This window comes from Oncorhynchus tshawytscha, linkage group LG23, assembly GCF_018296145.1.
Source record: "Oncorhynchus tshawytscha isolate Ot180627B linkage group LG23, Otsh_v2.0, whole genome shotgun sequence".
Taxonomy (NCBI): Eukaryota; Metazoa; Chordata; class Actinopteri; order Salmoniformes; family Salmonidae; genus Oncorhynchus; species Oncorhynchus tshawytscha.
The window spans coordinates 11909499-11935450 of record NC_056451.1 but is presented as its reverse complement, the minus strand read 5'-3'; the positions used below and the strand labels follow the sequence as shown (position 1 = coordinate 11935450).

The following is a 25952-nucleotide window of genomic DNA, read 5'->3' as shown; positions in this document are numbered from 1 at the left end:
TTTGAATGGGAATCTATTGGATGACTAGTATGATGTAGTTGTTGAGCAGCTTCACTGCAAGTATATTGTATGTTTCGAATATTCAATAAATAATAAATAAATAATATAAAATTAAATTTAAAAAACTCTCTACTCTTATTTAAGGAGCATGTTATCCAATAGCGACCATTAAGACCCCACCCCACTCAGGACTGGATTGTCTTGGAAGACAAGATGCTTTAGGATGCTCAGTAAATGTGAATGAATCACTATTGCATGAATATTTCATGGTTCAAATGATGGTAAAGATGAAATAATAAATATGTGTGAGTAGCCTCCTGAGCTGTCATTAAATGAAAACTGTGAACGCAATCTGTGTGAAACCAAATCAAATATTTTTCCTTAGTCTCATTTCTGAGGCTTTTGCAAGAGTCATGACTGAAATTGAATGGTAATAACATGCATAAGAGTGTCTCGGTCTTGCAAGATTAATGTGACACGAGTACATCTGTTTTCATTTGGGCCTTGTTTCCATTGAAGTCCCTGTGCAGTTCTGGAAAGAGCATTGTGGGGCCCTTTTAAACATTAGGACATTCTCCAGTTGGTACGATCGGCACACGCCTGGGCCACTTGTTTAGATCTGTGACGCTTGACATTGTGAGCCAAGACGAGTCCAATGAATTAGTGAATATACTCAGATACTATAAATAGTCTCTCTGTACTCGTTTCAATGTATGGGACTCATTTTGTGCATGGAACGTTTAAAGAACATGAAAAACAAATGAGCTGTCGATGAAACTATTAGAAAGTGTGTGCGTGCGTTGTGCTGTGTATTCCTAGCCTCTTTTTTTTATTGGGCCACATGAAAGTCCAATTGAGATGGTCTGCTTTGCTCATTGAAACTAAACTAAAAAGCCTTCGAGTGCAGGCTGCTGCATTAGAGGTCCAGAACCACCTCTGTACCATTCAAGGCACATAGAGACGTACCTCTGGTCCAGACTACACCCCGGACCTAATAGATAAGTAGAGCCAAATCTTGTGCCCATCTGCACTTTTAACATAATAAATAATAATAATAAATATATTTTGCCATCTGTGTATGTTTTTATCTTATGTTGATTACATGAAGCAACACAGAAGAATAATCTTGATTTTTATAAAAGACGATGGAAAAAAAGACGATGAGGATTAAGCTAATAACTGTAAGTTGAATTTTATAAGAGTGTGCTCTCAGCGGCAAAGGTTTGGGCAGGAATCAGTAATCAACCCACATGTATGGGTGGAGTTGCAAATAAAAGACTACTTTTTTTTGGGGGGGGGACCTGAACCGTTTTACCCTCTCTGAGCAGGGGTCTGCTACCTACTTACCAGTTATGTCTACCGACCTACCGTTCAATTGAAAGGTAACCCAAACATGTCATGTGAACTGCGCTGTCTTTACTTTCAGCCAGAGCTGTCTCTCTTCACGTCTGCACTCATTAAACCTACGTTCTCTTTCTCGGCACTTAAGCATTCCCATGCGGTTTCAAGACTTTGTCTAATGAAGATCAATTAAAAAGAAAAAAGCTAATGAAAAATATTTACTCCAGTCCAATGAAGTGGCTGCTGAAGTCGATTGCTCCTCTTAATAAAAACCATATGCCTGTTCTTATAAAATTCTGTTTTTGTGGTGCAGCTTTTTAAGGCGTTAGAGTGTGTGCCAGAATGTGTATTATCTCCTGACACAGAGGACAGGAGGGTTGTGAAGGGTGATATATCAAAAGCAGTAGATCAGTGAATGAACATGATTTATGTTACAGGGAGAATTGTGCCAAATCAACTCATAGCTACAGCTGTAGGTTTAGTGTGACTGCTGTGGTGTGGCTACAGTTTGTTTGTTACTCTGATTAGGAGAATGCTTAGGCTGAAGCCCCTAAAAGGGATCCCAGCATGGCATTGTTGAAGAACCACACCCTTACATTGTGGGGGGAGAAAGAGACCTTGTGAAGGGCTAGACCTAGACTTATTGAAGTGGCTTGTTGTTCCTCTCTTTGCTTGACTGAACAAAAATGCTAAATATCTCATTTGGAATAACCATAGAAATAGCTGAATACCCCTTGACCAATTTTATGTCAACATGAGTCCATCCTCCTTTTCCCAAGATGAGGGGACTGGCCCTTCAGTCGACACCCATGCTATAGTGCTCCTGAACTTCCCAAAATGTCCATGGGAGTTTTTGGGGGAAAAGACCACTTTCTCTGTGCCGGCCTCCCTACCGCACCTTGAGAACCTTCTCCGGTCCCCATCACTGGGCGTTGCCCTGGGTCTGCGTTTTGATTGGATCCAGATGGTGTGAGTGTGGAAGGGGACATGGCAGAAGAGTGTGGAGTCTTCTCTCCAGCTCTGATTGATAATAGCTAGCTAGGATGGTAGCTGGAGTCGTATTCCTCCCCCCAAATCCATTTCTGTCTCGCTCGCTCACTTGCTCTTTCTCGCTCTCTCACAGATTCAGTGGTGGAAAAAGTATCCAATTGTCATACTTGAGTAAAAGTAAAGATTCCTTCACAGAAAATGTCTCTAGAAAAATTGAAAGTCACTCAGTAAAATACTACTTGAGTAAAAGTCTAAATGTATTTGGTTTTAAATATGCTTAAGTATCAAAAGTAAATGTAAATGGTTAAACATACAATCATTTCAAATTCCTTATATTAAGCAAACCAGACAGCACAATGTTTTTTTTACGGATAGACAGCGGCACACTCCCAACACTGGCAAAATTTACAAACTAAGCGTTTGTGTTTAGTGAGTCCGCCAGATCAGAGGCAGTAGGGATGACCAGGGATCTTGATTCATGTGTGAATTGGACAATTTTCCTGTCCTGCTAAGCATTCAAAATGTAAGTACTTTTCGGGGTGAGGGAAAATGTATGGAGTAAAAAGTACACAATTGTCTTTAGGAACGTAATGAAGTAAAAGTAAAAGTAGTCAAAAATATAAATAGTGTAGTACAGAAAATGACTTAAGTTGTACCTTAAAGTATTTTTACTTAAGTACTCTACACCACTGCTCAGATTCCTCTGTTCTAAGTTGCCATATGGGGAGAGTAGGGAGCGCGATGGGGAGGGTTTTGGTACGCGGCTCAATGCTGGCCCGCTGCCTTACCTCTGCTTAGTGTTTAATGAACTCTTTTACAAGGGGTAATGCTTACCATGCTTTATAGGTGCTGAAAATATCATTAGATTCCCCTTGGAGTGAAACTACAGGAAGGTTTCAGATAAATGTTCATATTCTTTACATTGTGAAGTGTTTGATATCTTTGTAATTCAGATGGCGGGCTAAAAGCAGTGCCAAACAAAAAACAGACAAGTATCAGTTTATCAAAGTCAGTATGATTTGATTTGCTGTTTAATGAGAGAAAAAAAGATAGGTATTTGCTTATCCCCTTTCCTGCTAATAACCTGATCCTTAATAACTAACCCTCTCCTCAAATGTTGGTCCTCATGCTTTCGAACTGTAGCCTATTATCACTGCTTTTGCTCCCATAGACAGGCATTATAAATATCCTCCATAACCTTTTTCCTCCCTTTCTCTCCTCAGGACCATGCAGTCACTGCAGACCTGTACCGTCCTGCTGGTTCTGAGCGTTCTGATTGGCCTGTCCTGGTCTCTGAACCCCAGGGACCCCAACGTGTGTAGCCTATGGGAGAGGTAAGTCAGTGTAGCTCATCTCATGTCATTGTACCAGAATAGAAGGGAGCACGTTTTTTGTTTATACTGTTTAGTTTGTGATAAAGAAATAGAAGTAGCAGCAGGTTTCATTGTAGATAACTTGTTGTTCGTTGTTGCACTTATCCTTGAAGATGTAGCACAAAATATCAACTTCAGGTTGTCTCAACTCTAGACCATGATGGGTCCGTTCTGTCAATGTATTATTATGTCTGAGTATATTTTGTCCTTTCATGCAGCTTCACAACCTCAGTGAAGGAGTCATATGCCCACCCTTATGACCAGGTGACAGAGGAACCTTGCTCTGAGCCACGCACCTCCTACAGATGCACCCGTCACAGGTAACACAGTCTGCTTCATGTTTACTTCCTGGTTGTGTCCATGAGGTCAGAGGGTAACAGGAAGTATTCTCTATTTGACTTTGTGTTGGCCAGGATCACCTATAAGACAGCATACAGACAGGCGGTGAAGATGGACTACCGCCGGAGGTACCAGTGTTGCCCTGGCTACTACGAGAGCAGAGACAAATGTGTCCGTAAGTTTAACGCCTTGGCTTTTCTTTATTAGCATATCAAAACAAACTTAGAAAATTCATCCAGATTTGTGCTTGGTTGCTGAGTTGGTTACATAATGCAGAGTTGACATGCATGGCTTACATAATATATATACTCTCCACAAACCTTCTAGTCTAGTAAGAGTGTGTTTGTGTGTGTTTTTCATCACTAGCCCGCTGTACTAAGGAGTGTGTCCATGGGAGATGTGTTGCTCCAGACCGCTGCCAGTGTGAGGGAGGGTGGCGTGGCGACGACTGCTCCAGTGGTGCGTTACATCAACACACACACCACACACACACACACACACACACACACACACACACACACACACACACACACACACACACACACACACACACACACACACACACACACACACACACACACACACACACACACACACACACACACACACACACACACACTGCAGGAAAGGACAAATGACCATTACTCAAAAACTGATCCTCACACACAACACTCAATCACACATAGGGCTTTCCAATGGAAACAGCAAGGGACCAAATAGAGAGTGATGCGTCATTGAAGTAAGCCACAGTCCAGAAAACAGTTTATTAGACCAGGAGGACACTATGTCCCACTGCCTTCCCTTCCTTTCACCTGCCATTTTATGCTACATCAAGTATATAACATCCCCAAAGCTAATACTGCATGCTTAGACCCAGGGCCCGGGATGGAAAATCAATATTTTCCCTATTCTGCAAGTATACACTTTTGGAATCCTATGCTAAAAAATGTATAGTTTAAAAAAAGCTTTATCTCAGCACAGGATTAATGTTTTGCATTTTATTTATCCCAGAAACATTTTATTAACCCAGAAACTTCTAGTTAATCAATGCCAGTGTTCTTCTGAACTCAACCAGGTCACTAGTACAGTGCTGAATGGAGGGCTTAACTTAAGCTGGTGGTGTGTGATGCCTTCAGAGGGGATGATGGGAAGGGGAAATGGAAAATGTTACCCCTTTCCCACTTTGTCTCTCTCTCCTTCTCTCTCTGGGCAAACAAGTGCTGGCCTCGGGCCCCATACTGCTGAGTCCTATAATAAAGCCCACTGGCAGAAAGAGAGCTGACACTTCCTGGAATAGATTCTTGTGTGTTGAGCTAGCTGTGGGAAATGAGAGAGAAAGGCTGAGGTTTAGCACAGGGAGCTGAGAGAAAAACAGAGGAAGAGGGAGGGAGAGAGACCAAGAGAGAGGGGGAGAAGGGGCGGCAGAGGCAGCCAGAGAGAGTGCGAGAGAAAGAAGTGGACAAAGAGAACGAAAGAGGAAGAAAGAGAGAGAAATAAATGTAGTTTAATAAGAGATTGTTTTGGGAAGAGCGATTGTGATGGAATAATACATATTTGGTGAGGTCGGGGGGTTTGGATACAGAAAAAGAAGACTGGTTGAGTTTTGATACTTAAGAATAGAGTGATATACTCTAGAAGAGTGTGTGAGAAAGAAGGGTATGGGGAAAAGAAGGACTGGATGTGGTTCAGTTAGATAGGTGGGAGATAATGCTGTGGTTGGATGCAGACGTGACCTCCACCACCACTTGGACAATACACTTTGGGAAAGAAGATAAGTGTCCCACCTTATCTTAATGCATTCCATTTACAGTACAATGGAGACTTGCCATTTTTAAAGAGCGCATCAATCGAAAAAATGTAACTTTTGAACCCTGATCAGATGTAAACAAACATATGACAATCTCCCTGAGAACAGGTCTGGGTTCTGTTATAAGTTGAGTAAGTGCAGAGGCTTGGGCACAGCCAGCTGGTCCTAGCACAGCTCTTCAAAGCATAGGTGTCCAATCCATCATGTTTCACTCACCCACATGGCTGGCCTTGTCAGGCCTGGACTATGATAGCAGATAGTAGAAGGCCTAGTACCCTGCAGGTCCTAAATCTCCATTGGCGTCCTGGAGAATGCCTGTGCAAACATTATTGCTGCTCCAGCTGAGCTTCCCATAACTCAATGTGTCACACACTCCAACTGCAGCCTCTCAGCGTCTCTGCCCACACAGGGAATGAGTAAACGTTTGATTCATTTAAACAAAGAAAGGAGAAAAGGGTCTTGTTCTGAGTTAGAGTAATAAACATTTCTCTGCTATGTGGTAGTTTACGCTCCAAACCCTAATTTGGCCATACTGTCCCCTCCATTTAATTGTCAAAGAAGTCCTGCTTGAAACTGTGACACAGTACATACTGTATGTGACTGAAGGAAAGAGAGGTGGGTGGAAGATCTCACGATAAACTACATAGAAAAGATACCGTTCCTGTAGAAAATGTGTGTGCTTGCTTCAGCTGTCTAAAAGTATTTTTCTCATAGTGGAAGAAGTAGTAGTAGTTTTTACTGCAATAGTAGTTGTGACTGAAGCAAGCACACTAGAATCCATTTAGAACCCTATGATTTGTTTGTGATCATTCCCCAATAACCTCAATGAGACAAGTATCAATCTATCATTGAATGGTTGTCATCATGATAGTTAGTGAGATCATCACTTGTGTGCAAAGCATCAGTTACATCACCTGTATTGGATATCTTTTTTTCCATTGAATAGGGTTTGTACCGCAGTCCGTCTGCATTATTGATGAGACATTGGAGGAGTCAGTGTGTGTCCATGTGGGATCCTGGTTCTCATGGAATCAGGAATGATCCCTCCCTGACGCTCCTTAACTCTGATTGAAATCCAAACCCTGTGCGAATCACCGGTTGGCGATAGCCGCCGGAGCCATCCCAAAAGGCCACTGTCAAATTCTCAATTTTAACCTCATCCATCTTGTTGGCTCCATGCAAATCGCCCTGTCAATCGTGATTCACAAGTCTGTAACATAAGATTCTGGAGCTATTAGGGCTAGAGTTGGACATAGACTATGTCTCTGTTTGTTGGAAATTCATGACTATACATGTATAGATTTATTGTCCCTGGGGGAGTGATCTTTACCATTGTCTTCTACTCAGGTTCCTGTGCTGTTGTTGTTGGGATGAAACATGACAGTCCCAATGGTCCAAATGGAATTTCATTGAATTTGTTTTTGTTAATGTGCATTGCAATGACATCACATATAGTATACAGTGTAACACCATACAACTACATCAGGTTAAGTTAATATATAGAAAACCTTTTCAGAGATATCAGATGGAAAACATTGTACACTGGCCCACCAGTCCACTGTATGGGGTTTCTTTTTTTACATGTCTGTTATCGTCTGTGTCTGTATGTGTTTTCCAGCCTGCGATGACCAACACTGGGGTCCAGGTTGTGGTCAGCTGTGTAAGTGTGAGAACGGTGGCCTGTGCAATCCTGTGACCGGTACCTGCCAGTGTCCTCCAGGCTACATTGGGCGCCGCTGTGAGGACCCCTGCCCACCAGGCACCTTTGGCAAGGGCTGTCTTCAGAAGTGCCAGTGTGGAACTGGGGGTTCCTGCAATAAAGTGACCGGAGAGTGCCTGTGTCGAGAAAAATTCACTGGGACATTGTGAGTTGTAGAACTAACGCTCTCTCAAATAGACCTTCAGCAGTATGTACCAATATAAAGTAAATAGAATGTTAAGGTTGGAAAGACAAAATGCAGAGGCAGTAGACTAATTGTTATACCATATCCTATGGCCTTATTCCATCCTACCAATGCAGGAAAAGAGCCCCTCTTGAAACACTAGGTTAGAGCATGAGTCATTAGTTACAACCTGTGTTTTAGATGCCCCTGAGGATGAGTCATTAGTTACAACCTGTGTTTTAGATGCCTCTGAGGATGAGTAGAGAACCACTAGGAATTAGTGGGAACTGTTTATATGAGGCAGCTGCCAACGTCAGAAATCAACACAGCACTCTAATAGTCCAAGGTCCACCTTCAAAAAATGTGTTGATCCATGACCCAGGAAACAAAACTGCAAAATGTCAGCAACTAGGTAGATAATCTTGTGATATGAACACTGTGTGATTCAAAACTTGTAAAAGTTGCATATTAATTTGTTTAAATTTTTTAAAGTTATGTCTTTAGCATCAAAATCATAGCGCATCTTGGATAATATCCCTAGCAACGCTCCTAGCAACGTTCTGGATAATATCCCTAGCAATATCCCTAGCAACGATAATATATCCCTAGCAACGTTCCTAGCAATGTACCGGTCCTTCACTGATCCAGATGAACCCGTATACGATGTTTTGTCAGCTGTATTTAACTTACAAGGGCCATCATTGCTTTTGCCTTCTAGCCAAACTAAAGACAGCACATTTGCCAGCTAACACAGCTCTCAAAACATTCAAGGTCCCGACAGCTACATAATGCGATGTTCTGAAATCTGATACAAAAATCTATTTAGCACCTTTCAACAGCTTCTGATCTTGTATTATTTTGGGATTTCTCCGGTCCGGTACATAAGTTGCTTTCTGCAAGCGTGGACAACGGAAAGTGTGTAACAAATGTAACCAAGGTGTAGCATGCCAACCTCATTATGTTGCTAGGGGAAATGACCCAAAATGCTATGATTTTGAAATTGTATCTTTGATTTGTAATATTTAAGCAATGTGCAACGTTTACAAGTTTTGAAACACACAGTCCTCATACTCATAAAATGATCTGCGTAATGATGTTTGTTTCCTGGGTCACGGAATGCCTTTTCTGAAGCCTTTTTTTGGTGGGAGGCCCTTTGACAATAAGCACTAGTAGAAGTGTTTGGCAATGTACCACTATTGATGAATTCTACTGTGTACAGTTGAGTATTTGTTGCAAGTGCAGTAATTTTATTTGTCCTTGAACAACTTTCTCTGTATGCTTATGCACTGGATCGCAAAGAGGTTCCACTAAATTGAAAAAGATAGGAACTCGTTAACTTGTACCCTACATTTCCATCTCTACACAATCTGAGTTGAGCTGCCACTCAGAGTTCTTTCCTCCATGTTCCTCAGCTGTGAGAAGTCTTGCCCAAGGAGTCCATGCCCACTGCGATGCCCGTGCCAGAATGGGGGAATCTGCCAGGGGAAGGGGATCTGTGCGTGCCCCCCTGGGTGGACGGTATGTTTCCTGATCCCTACATTGACTCAAACACAGCATCAGTGGGTCAACGTGGAAATCTTTGCCTTTTGAGGTTATCAAATCAGATCCCTCTTTTAATGTCATCGTACCATGTACACTCTCTCTCTTTCTCTCTTTGTCTCCTCTCTCTTTCTCTCTTTCTCTGTCTTTCTCTCTCTTCCTCAGGGTGAGGTGTGTACAGAGCGCTGTGCAGAGGGCAGGTTTGGTCCTAACTGTGCCCACGAGTGTGTGTGTCACAACCGGGGCCACTGCAACCCTGAGACAGGCCATTGCCAGTGTGCTGAAGGCTTCACTGGAAACAGGTGTGTGTTTATCTAACTCTCTGCAGTAGAGACAGATACATGTGCCGTATACTCAACCTGCGCCCATGGTTGGGTAGAAGTTGTTTATATCATACAGTTCATGTATCTGTCATACTGGATATTAAATAGGGTACAAACAGAATAGTTTCTGATTCAGTTTGAGCCAGATATATGTTATTCCACTTTGGTTGCGGAGCTTGTCCTGATTTGTGTGTATGTGTGGTATCTCCACAGGTGCAGCGAGGAGTGCCGGGTGGGTAGTTACGGGCGGGACTGTAAGGGTGTGTGCGACTGTGCCAACGGGTCTCGCTGCTATAACATAGACGGAGGCTGTCTGTGTGAGCCTGGCTTCAGTGGACCCCAGTGCAGAGAGAGGATGTGTAGGCACGGCACCTACGGCCTTCAATGTGAACGCACCTGTCGCTGCCACGACACACACACACTCAGGTATGGATCAAGAAAGGGTACACACACACACACTGCCACAAATAACAATTCACACACTCACACACACACACACACACACACACACACACACACACACACACACACACACACACACACACACACACACACACACACACACACACACACACACACACACACACAAGCCCATAATAGTTTTTACATTATTTTGTTGTTTATAATTCTTAAATTTGTTCAATTCTGTATTAATTGTGCTCACCCATGTGACCATGTTCTCCTCTGTCCATTGGCTAGCTGTCACCCACTGAAAGGCGAGTGCACGTGCCAGCCTGGCTGGGCGGGGCTTTACTGCAACGAGACCTGCGCCCGTGGTTACTATGGCCATGGTTGCCTGGAGCCCTGCCTGTGTGTCAACGGAGGGGTGTGTGACAGTGTGAGCGGGGGCTGCCACTGTGCCCCTGGGTACACGGTGAGTGAGGAGGACAGGCAACACTGGGGCACAGAATAGCACTGACAATAACTAAAGCTACATTTATTTGGATTATTTACGTAAGGTAATAAACATGCATGCAGAAATGTATACTCATATTGCATATATTCTGCTTTTCTGATGTTGTGAGCTGTTATAACCTGCTTATGTCTGTTGCGTAGGGTGCTCACTGTGAGAGTCCCTGTAAGAGTGGTACCTATGGGAAGGACTGTTCTCTGGAGTGCCCCTGCTCCAACTCAGTGTACTGCTCTCCCATTGATGGGACCTGCTTCTGCAAAGAGGGTGAGTCACTGATAAGAGACAGTCTGACTGAGCGAGAATAGTCATAATATCTCTACTCCGATGGGACAAACAAACACGCAGACATACTCAACGGTGTGAGTGTGTCTGTGGCTACCTTAATGTGTGAACCAGTCAGTTAGAACGCGATTCCATCTGTGTCGCTGAAGCGTTACAGATTGGGCAATCTAAATGTAAACAGGACTTCCTTTTGAGCCGACGTATGCAGCGTTTACCGTGAACGCAGTCACCGCTAGCTAACGTGGGAACATTGCCTTTAAAGTTCAATCACGCTGTAACCTTGAACCTCCGCGACACCGTTTGAATCCAGCCATAGGTATCAGAAGCAGACCTGTGTTTTGTTCCAAAATAGCTGCTCCTCTTTACAGAAAGACATTTAGACAAACATACAGGCTGACAGACACAGACATGTATGATTCCTTTACAAAATGTCCCTCTCTGTCTCTCTCCAGGCTGGCGAGGGCGGTACTGCTCCATGCCCTGTTCTAAGGGTACCTGGGGCCCGGGTTGCAACGCCACGTGCCAGTGTGCCAATGGGGCATTGTGTAACCCAGCAGACGGATCCTGCACTTGCTCTCCAGGCTGGCAGGGGCCCCTGTGCGACCAACCATGTCCCGTAAGTGCCAGTATGATACTGTAGCTGTAACGTTTGTTAAAAGGAAACATAATCTTAACGTAACTTGGGCCTGATGTGATTTTTTTTCATTGCATATATTAATAATGTTACTCATACTATAATCCCTGTCTTTATCTCTTTACTGTAACTCATTCTGTGCATCCATAAGCCTATATTCTGGACTTCCCCTTATCTTGTCCTCCTTTTCCTCAATGAGGAAAATCTGCCAACTATGATGTATTTACAGTGTATCTTGCCAAAGTACAGTTTGCTTGACTCTGACTGTGCTGGCCAAATGGTTCAGGGATTCCCTTGACGATGCTTTCGTGGTTGGCATGTGTTTGCTGTACAGATGGGCACGTTCGGGCCAGGCTGCCTGAAGAGGTGTGACTGCCTAAACGCAGACGGCTGCCAGGGTGCCAGCGGGCAGTGCCAGTGTCTGCCAGGGTGGACTGGTAAGCACCGACGCCCCCGTTGAGTTTGTGTCAGCTTGGGATGGACCTGGAAATTAGTCAGTCCAATGTGATCTACAGGTTTTAACCTCTCTTTGTGTCTTTCTCGCTCTGTGTCTGTCTCTCTGTGTCTCTCTCTCGCTCTCTGTCTCTCTCTCTGTCTCTCTGTCTCTCCCTCTCTCTGTCTCTCTCTGTGTCTCTCTCTCTCTGTGTCTCTCTCTGTCTCTCTCTCTGTGTCTCTCTGTCTCTCTGTCTGTCTTGTGTGTGCTTTTCTCTCCTAGGTGCCCGCTGTGCCCAGACATGCCCAGAGGATACATGGGGACGTCACTGTAACCAGAGCTGCTTCTGTCAGAACAGCGCCACCTGTCTGCCACACAGCGGTGCCTGCGTTTGTCTCCCTGGTTACTGGGGACCCACCTGTCAACAAAGTGAGTACAGAAAATGCTTGATATTGATGCTTGTATAAATAAGTAGAAAATGTCACTCTATCACCATCAATCTCATTCATATGCTAAGTTGTGTGTCAAGTTGCTAAATTGTTATGAATCACCATAATCTCTCTCTTTCTCTCAGTGTGCAGTGCAGGTGTGTATGGTGACCAGTGCAGTATAACATGCCCTTCCTGTGCCCACTCCTCCTCCTGCCACCATGTCACAGGCCAGTGTGTGTGTACCCCCGGGTACACTGGAGCCCTTTGTGAACAAGGTCAGCACTAAATCATATCTCACCTATAGTCAAACTAGCGTACATATTGAAGACCCGCAGCATCTTGGCATACTTTAGCGCTTTACATGGTCATTTTTTTAAGTGTGTATTATATTTGACCTTGACGTGTGTTTTGGTGTAATTCCTAGCCTGTCCAGGGGGTCTCTATGGTAAGCAATGTACTGGAGTGTGTAGATGTGCCCACAACTCATCGTGCCACCATCAGGATGGGTCCTGCCTCTGCCCCCCAGGATGGACAGGCCCTGACTGTACTCTACGTAAGTCTGGCTCAATTGATTTTTTACTGTATCACAACATATGCCCAACTTGACCTTTGCTGATTGAAATCAATGCCATTTTTAAAAAAATTAAGAGTTCAAATTCACGAGTCATACTTTGAATATCTGCATGTGCCTCTAGAATGCCACCATGGGATGTTTGGCCTTAACTGTGCCCAAGTCTGCTCCTGCCCACCCAACTTCTACTGCGACCCACAGACAGGGGAGTGTGTGTGTGAATCAGGACCAGGGATCGACTGCAAAAAAGGTATGGTCTCCCCTTCACCCAAATGAACAGTTACTAACCATACATCAGTTTACAAGCTAGTAAATGACATACTGTTGCCCATAGCTACCAGACTATAATAGTTGTCTATTGAATCTGCTACAATCCAGTTAAATAAGACGGTAATGAAACTTTGGTTATTATCTACCTAAGGCTATTCAGCATTAAGTATTGTGACGGTGATGACTGGAGGGCCTGTGACGGTGATGACCCTTGTTCTCTGTGCTCCACACAGAACGCTTTGTGAGTATGATGGTGCCCGTGTCCCCGGGGGAGAGGGACTCGTGGGGGGCCATCGCAGGCATCGTGGTGCTGGTCATGCTGGTGGTGCTGCTGCTGGCCCTGCTACTGCTCTACCGCCGCCGGCAGAAAGACAAGCAAGCCAACACACCAACAGTCTCCTTCTCCACCTCACGCACCGTCAACTCCGAATACGCAATACCAGGTACTGTATTGATACAGCGTTGGTGTAAAAGATTACGTTAAAAAACAAATGTTTGCGAATAGTTTGACCACATAATGTATCCATACTGTAGCGCTGGCTAGGTTACAGTTTTGGTTAGGATTCATACACAGTAATGTATTTTATACACAGTGCTGGTTATTGATGTCATGTCCCTTCTTGCTCAGATGTTCCTCACAGCTACCACCACTACTACAACCCCAGCTATCACACATTGACTTGGAGCAGACCCCCTCTACCACACGTCCCCAACAACCAGGACCGCGCCATCAAGGCAAGTGTCATTACCGTCACCTCCGTCTCGAGTCAACTCTGTTACACCCGTGTCCTTTATACAGGATATGCTTGTTTGAGAGGAGCTGTATGATTTCCGATTGGTTAATATTGGTGTCTTTCAAACAGAACACCAATAACCAGCTCTTCTGTGATGTGAAGAACATGGAGAGGGAGAGAGGCCTGTTCGGGGTGGAGAGCAATGCCACTTTGCCTGCAGACTGGAAACACCACGAGGCTCGCAAAGAACCAGGTCCGTCTTTTTTACTGCCTGTTTCAAACTGCCCGTTCTTCGCCAACTTTCATCCTCCATTTCATCACCTGATATTGATTTAATACCAAGACAGGATATTTGTCTTTTATGAGTTTGCTATAAATAAATAGATAATGCTAAATGTTTCATGTTTACAGGAGCTTTCAGCATTGACCGCAGTTATAGCTACAGTGCCAGCCTTGGGAAATATTACAACAAAGGTAGTTTTCCATGCTTCCTATATATCCCTTTTCTCCTTCATTTCCAGCAACTCCAAGTTAACGTGAAATATGCTTGCTTTTCTCTAGAACTACTCTAGGCAACATGTCCATCAATCCATTTTCACACATGCCTTCCTTCTGAACATTTAACATAAAACATGCCTGAACTGTCAACCCATCACCAGATGACAAACTACATGTGACCTGGCTGACCCAGAGCCAGTCAGCTCCTCTGTTAACTTTTACACTCTGCCCCTTGTTAGTGACAGAACTAAAGGACACTGGGGTTGCAGCTAGCAGCAGTTCTCTGAACAGTGAGAACCCCTACGCCACCATTAAAGACCTGCCCGGCCTTCCCTTCGTCCCTCCTGAGAGCAGCTACATGGAGATGAGGACGGCCGTGCCCAATGACAGGTCCTACACCGAGATCAGCCCTCCACCATTCAGCACAGCAACATTACGCAGAGGTGGGTTAATATACTGTTGTTCAAGACCCTTCCAATTTATGTCAGTAGTATACACGGAATATCTGGCTATGCTAGCATGTACAACAACAAAACAGACCATTCTCTATCACTATGTAAAACGTTTAGGTTTCACATAGCATACTCAGAAAAAAAATAAAGAATAAATATTAGACTGTGCAAATAGACAACTGAGATGGATGGGTTTCCGTAACACATGGTTGAATGGGCAGTAGTGTTTTCATGGAAATGAAAGGAGGTCATGTGAGGAAAGGGAGAGGGGAGGAAACCACAGGAATGGATTGGAAAGACTCAGTATGAGGGCTGGAGAAAGGGTTGACCATAGCAATAACCTCATTCCTAGGCCAGGAGAATCATACCGTATATTTCATATTATGATCCTTAATTTACCATTCACATTATTTGAGTAAACAAAGAAAATCAGAAATATAAACTCCAGTAGACAGATGACAATTACAATGTTTATTTCAAAATTTTCAGAGCGCAGTTCCCTTGGGCAGGTCCCAGAGCAGGAGCCCCATAATCACTATGACCTACCTGTGAACAGCCACATCCCAGGACACTATGACCTGCCACCTGTCCGACGCCCACCCTCTCCCGTACGCAGGAGACTGCCCCAATGACACCAGCCCTACCCTGAACATCACAACTCAGAAGAACTACTTTTAAATGTTACTGCCATTCAAAAACATTGGTAGGAAGTTGTCTTGGGGTTATTCAAGGCTACAAAACAGTCAGTTGCAGCAGTGACAGTCAGTGCAACCTGACAAAGACAGCAGATTATGCCGATGCTTCTGTCAGTAGGTTTACATAGTAACACTGCCCCCTGGTGGATTAAGGTGGCATTTTATCCACCGTTACACTCTTGTGATCCAGACTCAAGGGCCAAGGCATGTGGGGATAGGCTTTGAGAATGCCAGTATCGCAGTTTGAGGACATACATGCATGCATTCGAGTTTGACCAAACTTGGGATTCCTTCAAATGTTATTTTCACACTGCAGATGAAGGGACTTGGCTTTTGGAGCACATGATTTGGCATACAAGCCTTTTGACCAGAATGACATAAAAATGTCTTTCAATTGCCGTCCCGGTTTATATCTCCATGATGTCAGTAGTTTAGTATGATGTCCTCTCAAGCCCCTTTTCCCCTCCCATATAGACAATAGAATGTCAGCTTCCAATTAGGGGAAATCCAGAGCACAGAATGTTTTTCAATGTAATCATGCAATATGTTGTATATAATGTACATTAAATGGCTTAACATTGTATGCACTTGTTCAGAAGCATTTTGTGCTCAGGTAGCTACTCTAATATCACACATCAAACCACAGATGACATTTTATTAAGAAGTCAACCACAAGACAGCATTTGTTGGGAAAATAGTTTTCATTATGTCTTCTTGAACAGAAAAGGCTGGTAAATCATCACTAATTCATTCTCCCTGATTAGGTATAATCATTTCTTACAAATTCAATTGAGCATTATGTACAAGGGCAATTTCCGTACAAATATGCAACATACTGTGTAAATCTATAAATTCCATTGTCTTTAAAGACAAAATATCGCATATCTTTGGAATTGACACCTCATAATGCAAAAAGAATACATAATTTCCAATGATCACTAGCAGGTATCAATAAGGCACTTGAGACATGATGAGAAAAGAAATGCTGAAAAGTGACAAAAGTAATTATATATCTATAAGTAAAAAATATTATTGAGCTTCTCTAAGGTATGTCTGGGGCAGTGAGAATAATCACATTTTCTCCAAATTGGTAGTGATAGAAATGTGTATGAAGTACAAAAAAAGCTTAAATGTTTCATAAAGTATCAAGTATTCTCAGAAACTCTTCACTGCTTATACATCCTATAAAAAGGCTGCCAGACTACTGTACATGCCCCTATTAATATATTCAGTGGATAAATCTTTGTAGATGATTGTAGCTCATTTTTGATATACCGGTAATTGTAAAGAAATTAGACGCGCGCACCGCTCAGGCTTACTTGTCCAAGGTTTACTTTCTATCTGTACCCATTCTTTCTGACACTACACCTGATACTAAGTTACAGAATGTACACATTGTTGCACTGCTGTCACGAGAAGGTAAGCATTGTACTTTCATTTAAAATCAACACACTTCCAACTCAGACAATTTCTGTCTTTAGAGTCTGACAAACCAGAACATCTATTTCTCAAGCTGCCACATTCCCTCAAACCTAAAAATGGAAGGTCAATATTACAAGGTTACAGTAACATTACTATAATCCATCTGGCAATTATCTCAGATTCAAAAAGCAAAATAATCCATACAAATCATATTTTTGTTGTCTAGATCTGGATGAGTTGCCCTACAGTATAACTGCGTAAACAAAAAAGCGTGGCATAACTGTTTTGTCATACAAGACAAAGGTGAGGTCAGACAATAATTATCAACCTCTAAGAGGAAACTATTTCTGGAGTTCAGAGGTCATGTCAAGACCGTACTCAACTTTACAATACAGTACTACTTGGTCTTCCCCATGTCTGTGTGCTCATCTCGTTTTGGTATCCTTTCTTTAACAACTACATACCTCTTTCAAGCCTGTGAAAACAAGTCACAATTTGGAACCTATATCCATATTACCATAGTTGTCTGATTGTTTCATGAGTAATAATATAGATGTCATTCCATAAAAAACTACTGTCTTGTGTTCAGAAATATAAACCACTTGATGGCAGTGTCAAGTTTGAGCTCCTCTTTGTAACTATGGCTTTAGAATGACCAATCCCATCGCTCAGTCTAATACAAACCCCCATAATCCTCTAGCGGTCAGAGGGGGTTCAATCCATCTCCATTTAGTGACATTCAGGACATTCTATGGTAGTGTATTTGAAATACCAGGCCAGAGATCCCTGGTTCCAGCCCCATATCCACTGATTCATAGCAGGGTTTGCTGCTGTGCGTGTTTAGTGTTGTGACAGTTTAGACATGACGCAAAAGCCCACTATGGATCAAAGTCCACTGTAATGGTTAAAGGTGCTTTCTGTGCCTCTCTCCCTAGATATGGCCCTAAACAGTGAAAGCATCTGCCCAGCCCACATGCAATAACTAGAATATACAAGCTCATATATCTGAAGTGAATACACAACTTTTGCCAAACACCAAAGGCAATCTAACCTGCAGATTATGTCATACAAAATAAGACAGATCATACATCAAACAAAGGAAATAAAAAAGTAATTAAAAAAAAGGCATCTCCCATCCATGTGTGGTGTGGGGGGTACTTGTCCAGGTAAGTTGGTGCCTGCCTGGCTTTACATGATGGAGCAGTTCTCCGGTCTGGGACCTCCCTGAGAAAGACAGGAAGTGACATGGGGTGTTAGAGGAAGTGAGGGGACAGGAAGGGGCTGTTGTCATAACAGCAGGAGACACAGGAAAACTGGGATAACAGTGTTGCTGTGCACATGCATGAGAGAGCGAGAGAGAGAATGAGGGGTGTTAAAACAATATACATGATCAAACAGTCCTACAGTACCTGTCTGGGTGAGTTGCTACCCATTATAAAGAGGGGAGACATCAGGCCCTCAGGCAGACCTCCTCCACTGCTGATGGAGCAGGAGCCACTGGACACCCCTGAGGTGGCACAGCTCTTATCAGACGGCTGGCCACATGAGCCACAGACCACCGTGCGGCTCCGCAGGTTGTAGTCACTGTCCACACCGCACGCACTGTGGTTGCCCTGCAGAGGGAGACAGAGAACAGAAGGTCCCAACATTACTGGTAAATACTAACTGTAGCCACTGTGAGGCAGTGGTTCCTACACTTTTTAGCACGGAGACCCAGTAATGGTAAATAAAAAAGTATTTTCATTTTTCTTGTCACCCTTTAGAGAAGTATTTAAGTGTATCATCGCACACCCCTGGCCTTGTTCAGTGACTAAATAAGTACTCTACATAAATTAACCTATTTTCATCTGAAACAGGGGATCATGAACAACGTTTTGGCTCAATAGCCTTCCTCACAGTGCAAGTATAGTTTGAGTAATTTATTTATCATCCTGAGCCTGTGTCTTTCATAAAACGTGAGACTCACATCATCGTCATCATCTTCCTGGAACAGGGTGCGTGTAACCTTCCTCTGTGCCATTTCCTATGGGAAAGAGAGGCGCAGAACAGTCAGTTTGTCAACCGGCTATGACATGAGTAAGGTTTTTTACCAAATCTCACATGTATTCAAATATGTAGGATAGGAAGTGGGATGATGTTGCCAAGAGAAAGACTGAACAGTCAACGGGACAATGGGAAGGTACAACTACAATCAGGTGCATGAAACGTGTGCCTCTCACCTCTCCATTGGCGCTGACCAAGATGGTTTGGAACAGGTCTCCGCTGCCCCATGAGTTCTGGGTCTTCCACACCAGGTCTGAGGGGGGGTTGTGGGTGCCGCCTGCTCCTGAAGCCCAAATCTACAGAGGGAAGAGGTACAGGACTGTCTGTTATGACCTGATCACATACTATAGATGGTTTACACAAAGGCCCACATTGTGACAAACATTCTGCTCTCTGTTAGAATACACACTTCTCTCAACATGGTGTACTAAAAACTGAACACAAGCATAGTTGATGACAGTGCAGACATGATGAAGGTTTTACTCACTGTGACGGTCTGTCCTGCCTTGAGGTTGAATTTGGGGGGGAACTTGTAGACGATGGGGGTGCTGGTGCCCACCTGTCTCTTCACCTGCCAGTGGCCCAGAAGCTGGTCCTGAAGGAGAACAGACAAGCATCAAGTGTGTTTCAGCCAACGTCAACTAAAAATCACTAAGTAGAAAAATTGTCCTTTTACAACATCAGCCTAACATTTGTTTTTACTACAGTAGCTTCCTTACAAAACCTGTGCATTTGACCATAACAGAAAGAATGCGACAATGGGTGCTTTCTGCTACGATGCATGTCAAGCTGACCGATGAACTCCATACCTCGTTGGCCTTGTTGCTGAGGCGGACATACTTCCCCTCCAGGTCCACCTCGTCCACGGTGACGCGGCCGCTAGCGGAGGCCTGCTGGGCAATGCGTGTACGCGTCACGGCGCCCCCCGCCAGGCTGGAGGTCTCGCTGTCGTTGTCATTGAGCCGTCTCTTCTTGGCGCTAGCCGTGCCTGAGGAGTTGCGGCTGCCGCTGGTGGACTGGACCACTCGGGCGCTGTGGCTATGTCCTGAGCCCGAGGTACGGGTGGTATGGGTGTGTGCTGAGCCCGAGCCGGTGGTACGGGACACGGTGACTCGGGTTGGGGGAGGGCTGGGAGACAGACGCAGTCTGGGGGGGTGGCAGAGAAGAAGATTGTTGATACAAATCTAGTGTGGGTGTGTAGGTTACATGAGTTTATTTACTTCAGTCTGTGTGTAAATGTCTGTGTGTGGCTTTCAGTGCTCGTGTATGCATGATGTGTATTGTGCATATCTGTCATGTCTCCTCACCTCTCCTCCTCTCCCTCCAGCAGTTTACGATAGGCGCTGATCTCCATGTCCAGGGCCAGTTTGATGTCCAGCAGCTCCTGGTATTCATCCAGCTGTTGCTGCATTCGCATGCGCATGTCCCCCATCTCCCTCTCCTTGTCCTCCAGGCGCCGGCGCATCGTGTCCCGCTCCCGGGACAGAGACTCCTCCAGCTCACGCACCCTGGCCTCCCTCGCCGCCAGCTAACACACAGAGGGTTGATACCCCAGTTAGACCAACCAAAAGGGCCATATTTGACAGAGACGAGATGAACTGTGCTAATACTTTGCATTAGAGCCAACACTAGAGCTAAGATAACAGCTGTCAGAGCTCCACAGTACGGACATGTACGGTAATAGACTTCTGTGATTGCACCCTGTCCACCTGTCAGCCGTACCTGTTTCTGCAGCTGGCTGAGCTGGGAGGACATGCCCTCCATCCGCACGCGGGTCTGCTGCAGCTCCTCGTGAGCCGCCCCCACCAGGGTACTGTTCCTGTCTGCGGAGTGACGGGCGTTCTCCAGCTGAGACACACACACAGGGCCAGAGAGGTCAGAACGAAACCACACTACATGTGTCTGTGCTAGGTTGGCACTGGGCCAGTGAAAGGATGTTGAATGATGCATGGACAATACTACCGATTTCAACTGGATGGACAGCTTAGTGAAATTAAAAAGAAATAACACTATCGATTTGAACTGATTTACTTCTAGTCCACGTTTGAGCTGGCAGTGTGGACCAGTGGGTTGTGCTCTCTACCTTGGAGGTGTAGGTCTTCTCGATCTCCTCCTTATAGATGCGGACCTGCTCCTCGTGCTGGGCTCTCAGCTCCATCAGGGCCTCAGCCAGCTTACTCTCATAATCCTGCTTTGTTCCTGCACTGTCAATCTCCACCATGCGAGACTCGTGCCTGCGCTTGGACTCCCTCAGCTCCTGCAGGGAGATAGACGGTACAGGCATACTTGAGTTATAGAAGAGGGGGTGAAGAGGTAACCTCATAAAACAGACTGATCTCGGTGTTCCATCAGTCTAGTTTGTAAGGCTAGTGAAGAGGGCAAATGAGGAAACAAAAAGGGAGAGAAAAAAAAGAGTGAGATAGATAAGGAGGAGCAGATCAGAGGGAGAAAAAGAGAAAAAAGAAAGTCTGAGGTAAAAAGAGAGAGAGAGGTCAAGGGGGAAAAGGAGCGCTAGTAGTTTAAGAGTGTAAGGTAAAAGAGGGAGAGAGAGAGAGAGCCTCACCTCTCCGTAGATGTTCTTCTGGAACTGCAGTTCTTCCTTGAGGGTCTGCAGGCGGTTCTCAGCGTCCACTCTCCTCAGCATCTCATCCTGAAGCTGCTTCTTAGCATCGCTCAGACCGGTCTCCAGCTAAAGGGACAGAGTTTAAAGTTTGATGTTCACCTTTAGGGTTCTGTTAGATTCGATCAATAATTTGTTGATCTGAAATCGCTAGAGTTATCAAAATCGATTTAGCGAAGAGGAATAGAGGAGCTGCATGTAAGATGTCAAAGCATGACTGGGTAAAACGATAGTTCAATTATGAGACCAGAAGGTGGCGTAGGAATATTATTCATTTCAGAGTTCATTGAGAACGATCCATGGTGATGCACTGACCTTGTTACAGCACTAACCCAAAAGTCATATTCACAGTTGTTACTTTTTAAAGAACTGTTTTTCTTTATATACACTGGAAGATTATAAAACATGTTTTTTCAATCATATGCAGTTTGAACCCTGTACCTGAGGAGAGAGTATATAGTATGTGTAGAATTCAGAGTTGGCCTTTACCACTAGTCTCTTACCTTGGCTAGCTGGGCCTTTAGGTCCCTGACCTCAGCATCTAGAGAGCGTTTCTCCCCCAGGGCAGTGGACAAAGAGGCATCTTTAGAGTTCAACAGAGCCTCTAGATCCCTCAGCCGGGCCAGAGCTGCCTCTAGGTCTGACTCCTTCTTCCCATTTCTGTTGAGACATAGGTAGACAAATATATCAGTTTCCTGTTTCACTAACACGGTCTGTGTTTGAGCAACTTGTGTCTAATGCAGTATGATTACAATAAAGGCTGTTATGCATTTAGGCTCTTACAAAAAGAGTCAAACTGTTTAGTAACCTCTGTACATGAACTTCCCATTGACCAACATTATCCACATAGGTTCCAATTCTGGGATAACGTACTCACTACCACTACCTATGAAAGACTCATGAATGCCTTGAGCTGTCCTTAACTGAACTCCCATCCTATTGAATAAATTAATTGACAGGGACATAATTGAATCAAGCTCAAGTGTTCTAAATAAAAGGCCAACAGGCACTCCTGAGGGAATCTCAGTTAAATCATACACTGGCTGCAGAGATCCAACTTTTCCCTCAGCACATATCCTGACCACATTCTGCGCATGTGTTTACCTCTTCTTTACACTCACATTTTTGTGGTGTGATAATTCTTCAAGTGTTAATGCTGAAACGCCCATGCAGCATCTGTATTTCAACCATTTGAGCTCAATTCAGTTAAATGTTTACATTTTAGTCATTTAGCAGATATTCCTATCCAGAGCAATTAGGGTTAAGTGCCTTACTCAAAGGCCATCAACAGATTTTTAACCTAGGTCCGCTCAGGGATTCGAAACAGCTATCTTTCGGTTATTGGCCCAACGTACTTTATGGGGATATGCAATTAGATCTTGAGTTACGAAGTTGTCTACAGTGTTGTTTTGAATGATAAACAGTGAGCAGATTCAAGAGCAGATGGTGTTAAAAAAAACTGTAGCAGAGCCTACTTGTGTATTTTGCCTAGTGGCGCACGCTTTTGAGTTTTGGCCACGAGAGAAAAATGTGGTGGTGTTTTGTCCTTACAGTAACGTTAAACTATGCTATTATATTCGGTTATGTAGAATACGATCATTATGTGATCTTGCAGCCATTGATTCAGTTTTGGTCTAACTTTATTAAAACGAGCACTATCCGCCAAAGTAGCCTGTTCTCTACGATTAGAGCAGAGATATGCGCGAAAAGTTGAAAATAAACATGCGCAGAAGCTTCGAGGCTTTCCGGAAATTTGGACCGCAGCCACGGCCTAAATCAAAAACGTTAACATTTGTTGTTTGCATGTGTGTGGTTTTTTTGTGTCAGACCTCTAAAGCAGGCATCAATTTGCCGTAGTGGTAAAAAAAAAAAACTTGGTCCCGGACCGTGGAAAAACTATGTAGCCAAACAGAAGAGGATGGGAAAGTGGTAGCTTGAGCATCATACCAGTTTGGCAAAGGCGCTCATTGAAAGCCGAGCAGGAAATAGATTCCCCGTTATTACATTTGGCCCTTGCATTTCAATGTTCATGATCACTAATGACGCCCATCTGCTTGGGAGATGGCTTCCAGACGGCTAACCCACCACACTCATGCTCCCCCAGCCACTGCCAGCCTACAATAATCCCCTCTCCTTCCAAATGTATGCATGAATTCAATAAAAAGACACAAAATCAGAACCATATGTATACGCCAATATAGCCTACACCAGTACAAGAACACACAAAGTATACAATGGAGTAGAAATATGCTCTGCCACATACAGACTAGCCCTTGTCCAATCTCAGATTTCACAAAGGCCCAGAGAGCACTAATGTTCAGCGGGATGAGTGATTGATGGACTAACAGTTGGCATCCAACCACATTTACCGGCACCGGCCACCCACACAGCCCCCACCATTTGCATGAAAACAAAGACCCAACACAGCATCCTTCATGCACAGGAACACAAACACCCATACATATATTACAGTGATAATGGACAAGATCCAGCAATTAAAATGTAGAGGCATATTAATCTGAAGGGTCCATTTAAAAACATAGTCTGCATATTTAATCAATAATAGCTTAGCTATACATGTTGCAGTAAACTGCCTACTCTGATCTGAATTAATTCAACCATTATTCTTGATTTCTAGAGGCTTAAAGAAACTCTACCCTGGTCTAGATTTGATTTGATCTAGATTTGATTACTCGTTAGACTTTATGACAGACACTGGGGTCATATTTAGCTTATTTTCCACCTGTGTGGATGGAGAGGACCAGTCTAACAGCTTGTACTGATAAGCCTGACTGACAGAGAAACACAGGAGAGCTCAGTGGGATGGAAACAAGGAGTCATGTGAGGAATGTGCTGGTACTGTTGCTGGTCAAGGCCAGGCAGAAGTGAGGAGAGATGGAAGGGGGGGTTCCTGGAAGAGAGGGATAAGAAGAAAGGAATTATTTCCGGTCAGCTCCTGTGCTGAAATATTTCCACTGAACTGCAAAAAGTGTCACTGTTTTAGATAGCATCTGTGACATAAGAGCTAGGCCTCACACATACACAGGCCCTCATACACCCAGCTACTTGGAGGGCATGAGACAAGGTAGTGTGAAGACATGTCCCACTAAAGAGCAACCTCTCAACCAAAAACAAGCAAATCAAGGTGGACAGCTTAGTGACTGGGGACAAATGAAACAGCAGTTACTCTACTGTTATTGTCTTTTTTACAACCTACGTTCAACTATATTTGTTACGTTTAACCACCTTTGGTGGGGCCAAGTTCCCTCTGGCTTATAGCCTAACTGTGGCCTTAATGAAGTTCTCACTGTTCCAATGGTTGGGAGGGTGTGTGTGTGGAATATTTTATCATAGTAATTTTAATATAATAGACATGGGAGAACCCAGAATAACCCAACGTACGGCTGTTAGTCCTGTGTTATGAGGCATGTGTGTGAGTTTGTGTGTCGGCATGTGTGTTTAGCCCAACTTGCACACTGAGTTGGAACAGTAAAGCACTTGTGTCCAGACATTCAGTGTTTAAATAAGACATGTAAACATTTCATGTTGGGGCTACATTAATGCCTCCAGAACTGTAGCTTGTGTGTGGGTGGTGGGCCACTTATTATGACTAAATGGGCTATGTGGATCAGCTCTGGTACTGAACCTATGGTGATATAGAATGTAAATAATAAGCATGTATATGATATTCTCTCGTGAATGGCTGGTAGCTCCCGAGTGGCGCAGCGGTCTATGGCACTGCATCTCCGTGCTAGAGGAGTCACTACAGACCCTGGTTCGATTCCAGGCTGTATCACAATCCGGTTGTGATTGGGAGTCCCATAGGGCGGCGCACAATTGGCACAGCGTCGTCTGGGTTAGGGTTTGGCCGTCATTGTATATAAGAATTTGTTCTTAACTGGCTTGCCTAGTTAAATTTTAAAAAATTTAATAAAAAAAAGGTAACATCGAATGGCTATAAGACGATATAGGACATAGTAATACAGGCAGCCTGGCTGTGATGACATAGAATGTGAATGACCTGAGTATGGCAATATTGGATGTGATGTGTGTCAGTAACATTGTTCATCAGCTGTAGTGCTGAGGACATAGGTGATAATGAATATGAATGGCATTGTTGATCTGCTCTAGTGTTGAGGATATGGAAGCCTGTGTATCCATAACTGCCAGTAAGCCTGCAATGCGTTTGTTTGCTCCAGGATGTCGACTTAACGGAATGCATGACCTGGCTGAACGTCATGCCTGAGAGCGTGAATGTGTGTGTGCAAACTGAATACATTTGTAGAGCAAAATGTACTTCGAATAAAGTTTACATTTGAATCCATCCAAATTTGGACCACACCTCAGAAACCGGTGTGG

General features: G+C 44.0%; 2 protein-coding genes across 3 annotated transcripts in view; one reads left to right on the top strand and one right to left on the bottom strand.

Annotated features, from left to right (window-relative positions):
- Positions 1 to 16089, top strand: part of LOC112222964 (platelet endothelial aggregation receptor 1) — a 36781-nt gene extending 20692 nt beyond the window's left edge. For both annotated transcript variants that reach the window (XM_042304602.1, XM_042304601.1), the window contains 22 exons: positions 3555 to 3665; positions 3923 to 4024; positions 4118 to 4218; positions 4410 to 4502; positions 7469 to 7715; positions 9146 to 9251; positions 9438 to 9574; positions 9809 to 10021; positions 10295 to 10469; positions 10652 to 10772; positions 11243 to 11406; positions 11759 to 11861; positions 12140 to 12286; positions 12432 to 12563; positions 12713 to 12841; positions 12984 to 13109; positions 13363 to 13572; positions 13758 to 13864; positions 13993 to 14116; positions 14275 to 14337; positions 14601 to 14804; positions 15303 to 16089. In XM_042304602.1, the coding sequence (XP_042160536.1) occupies positions 3559 to 3665; positions 3923 to 4024; positions 4118 to 4218; positions 4410 to 4502; positions 7469 to 7715; positions 9146 to 9251; positions 9438 to 9574; positions 9809 to 10021; positions 10295 to 10469; positions 10652 to 10772; positions 11243 to 11406; positions 11759 to 11861; positions 12140 to 12286; positions 12432 to 12563; positions 12713 to 12841; positions 12984 to 13109; positions 13363 to 13572; positions 13758 to 13864; positions 13993 to 14116; positions 14275 to 14337; positions 14601 to 14804; positions 15303 to 15445 (3054 nt within the window). In that variant the 5' untranslated portion in view covers positions 3555 to 3558 and the 3' untranslated portion in view covers positions 15446 to 16089. The remainder of the gene's footprint in view (positions 1 to 3554; positions 3666 to 3922; positions 4025 to 4117; positions 4219 to 4409; positions 4503 to 7468; positions 7716 to 9145; positions 9252 to 9437; positions 9575 to 9808; positions 10022 to 10294; positions 10470 to 10651; positions 10773 to 11242; positions 11407 to 11758; positions 11862 to 12139; positions 12287 to 12431; positions 12564 to 12712; positions 12842 to 12983; positions 13110 to 13362; positions 13573 to 13757; positions 13865 to 13992; positions 14117 to 14274; positions 14338 to 14600; positions 14805 to 15302) is intronic.
- A 60-nt stretch (positions 16090 to 16149) lies between these two features.
- LOC112222965 (lamin-A) overlaps positions 16150 to 25952 on the bottom strand; it is a 29255-nt gene continuing 19452 nt past the window's right edge. Inside the window, exons 4-14 of the mRNA XM_024385852.2 lie at positions 22097 to 22253; positions 21537 to 21662; positions 21057 to 21230; positions 20696 to 20821; positions 20281 to 20501; positions 19783 to 20119; positions 19461 to 19568; positions 19150 to 19269; positions 18897 to 18953; positions 18340 to 18543; positions 16150 to 18154 (exon numbers count right to left, since the gene is read on the bottom strand). Coding sequence (XP_024241620.1) covers positions 18119 to 18154; positions 18340 to 18543; positions 18897 to 18953; positions 19150 to 19269; positions 19461 to 19568; positions 19783 to 20119; positions 20281 to 20501; positions 20696 to 20821; positions 21057 to 21230; positions 21537 to 21662; positions 22097 to 22253 — 1666 coding nt within the window. The 3' untranslated portion in view covers positions 16150 to 18118. The remainder of the gene's footprint in view (positions 18155 to 18339; positions 18544 to 18896; positions 18954 to 19149; positions 19270 to 19460; positions 19569 to 19782; positions 20120 to 20280; positions 20502 to 20695; positions 20822 to 21056; positions 21231 to 21536; positions 21663 to 22096; positions 22254 to 25952) is intronic.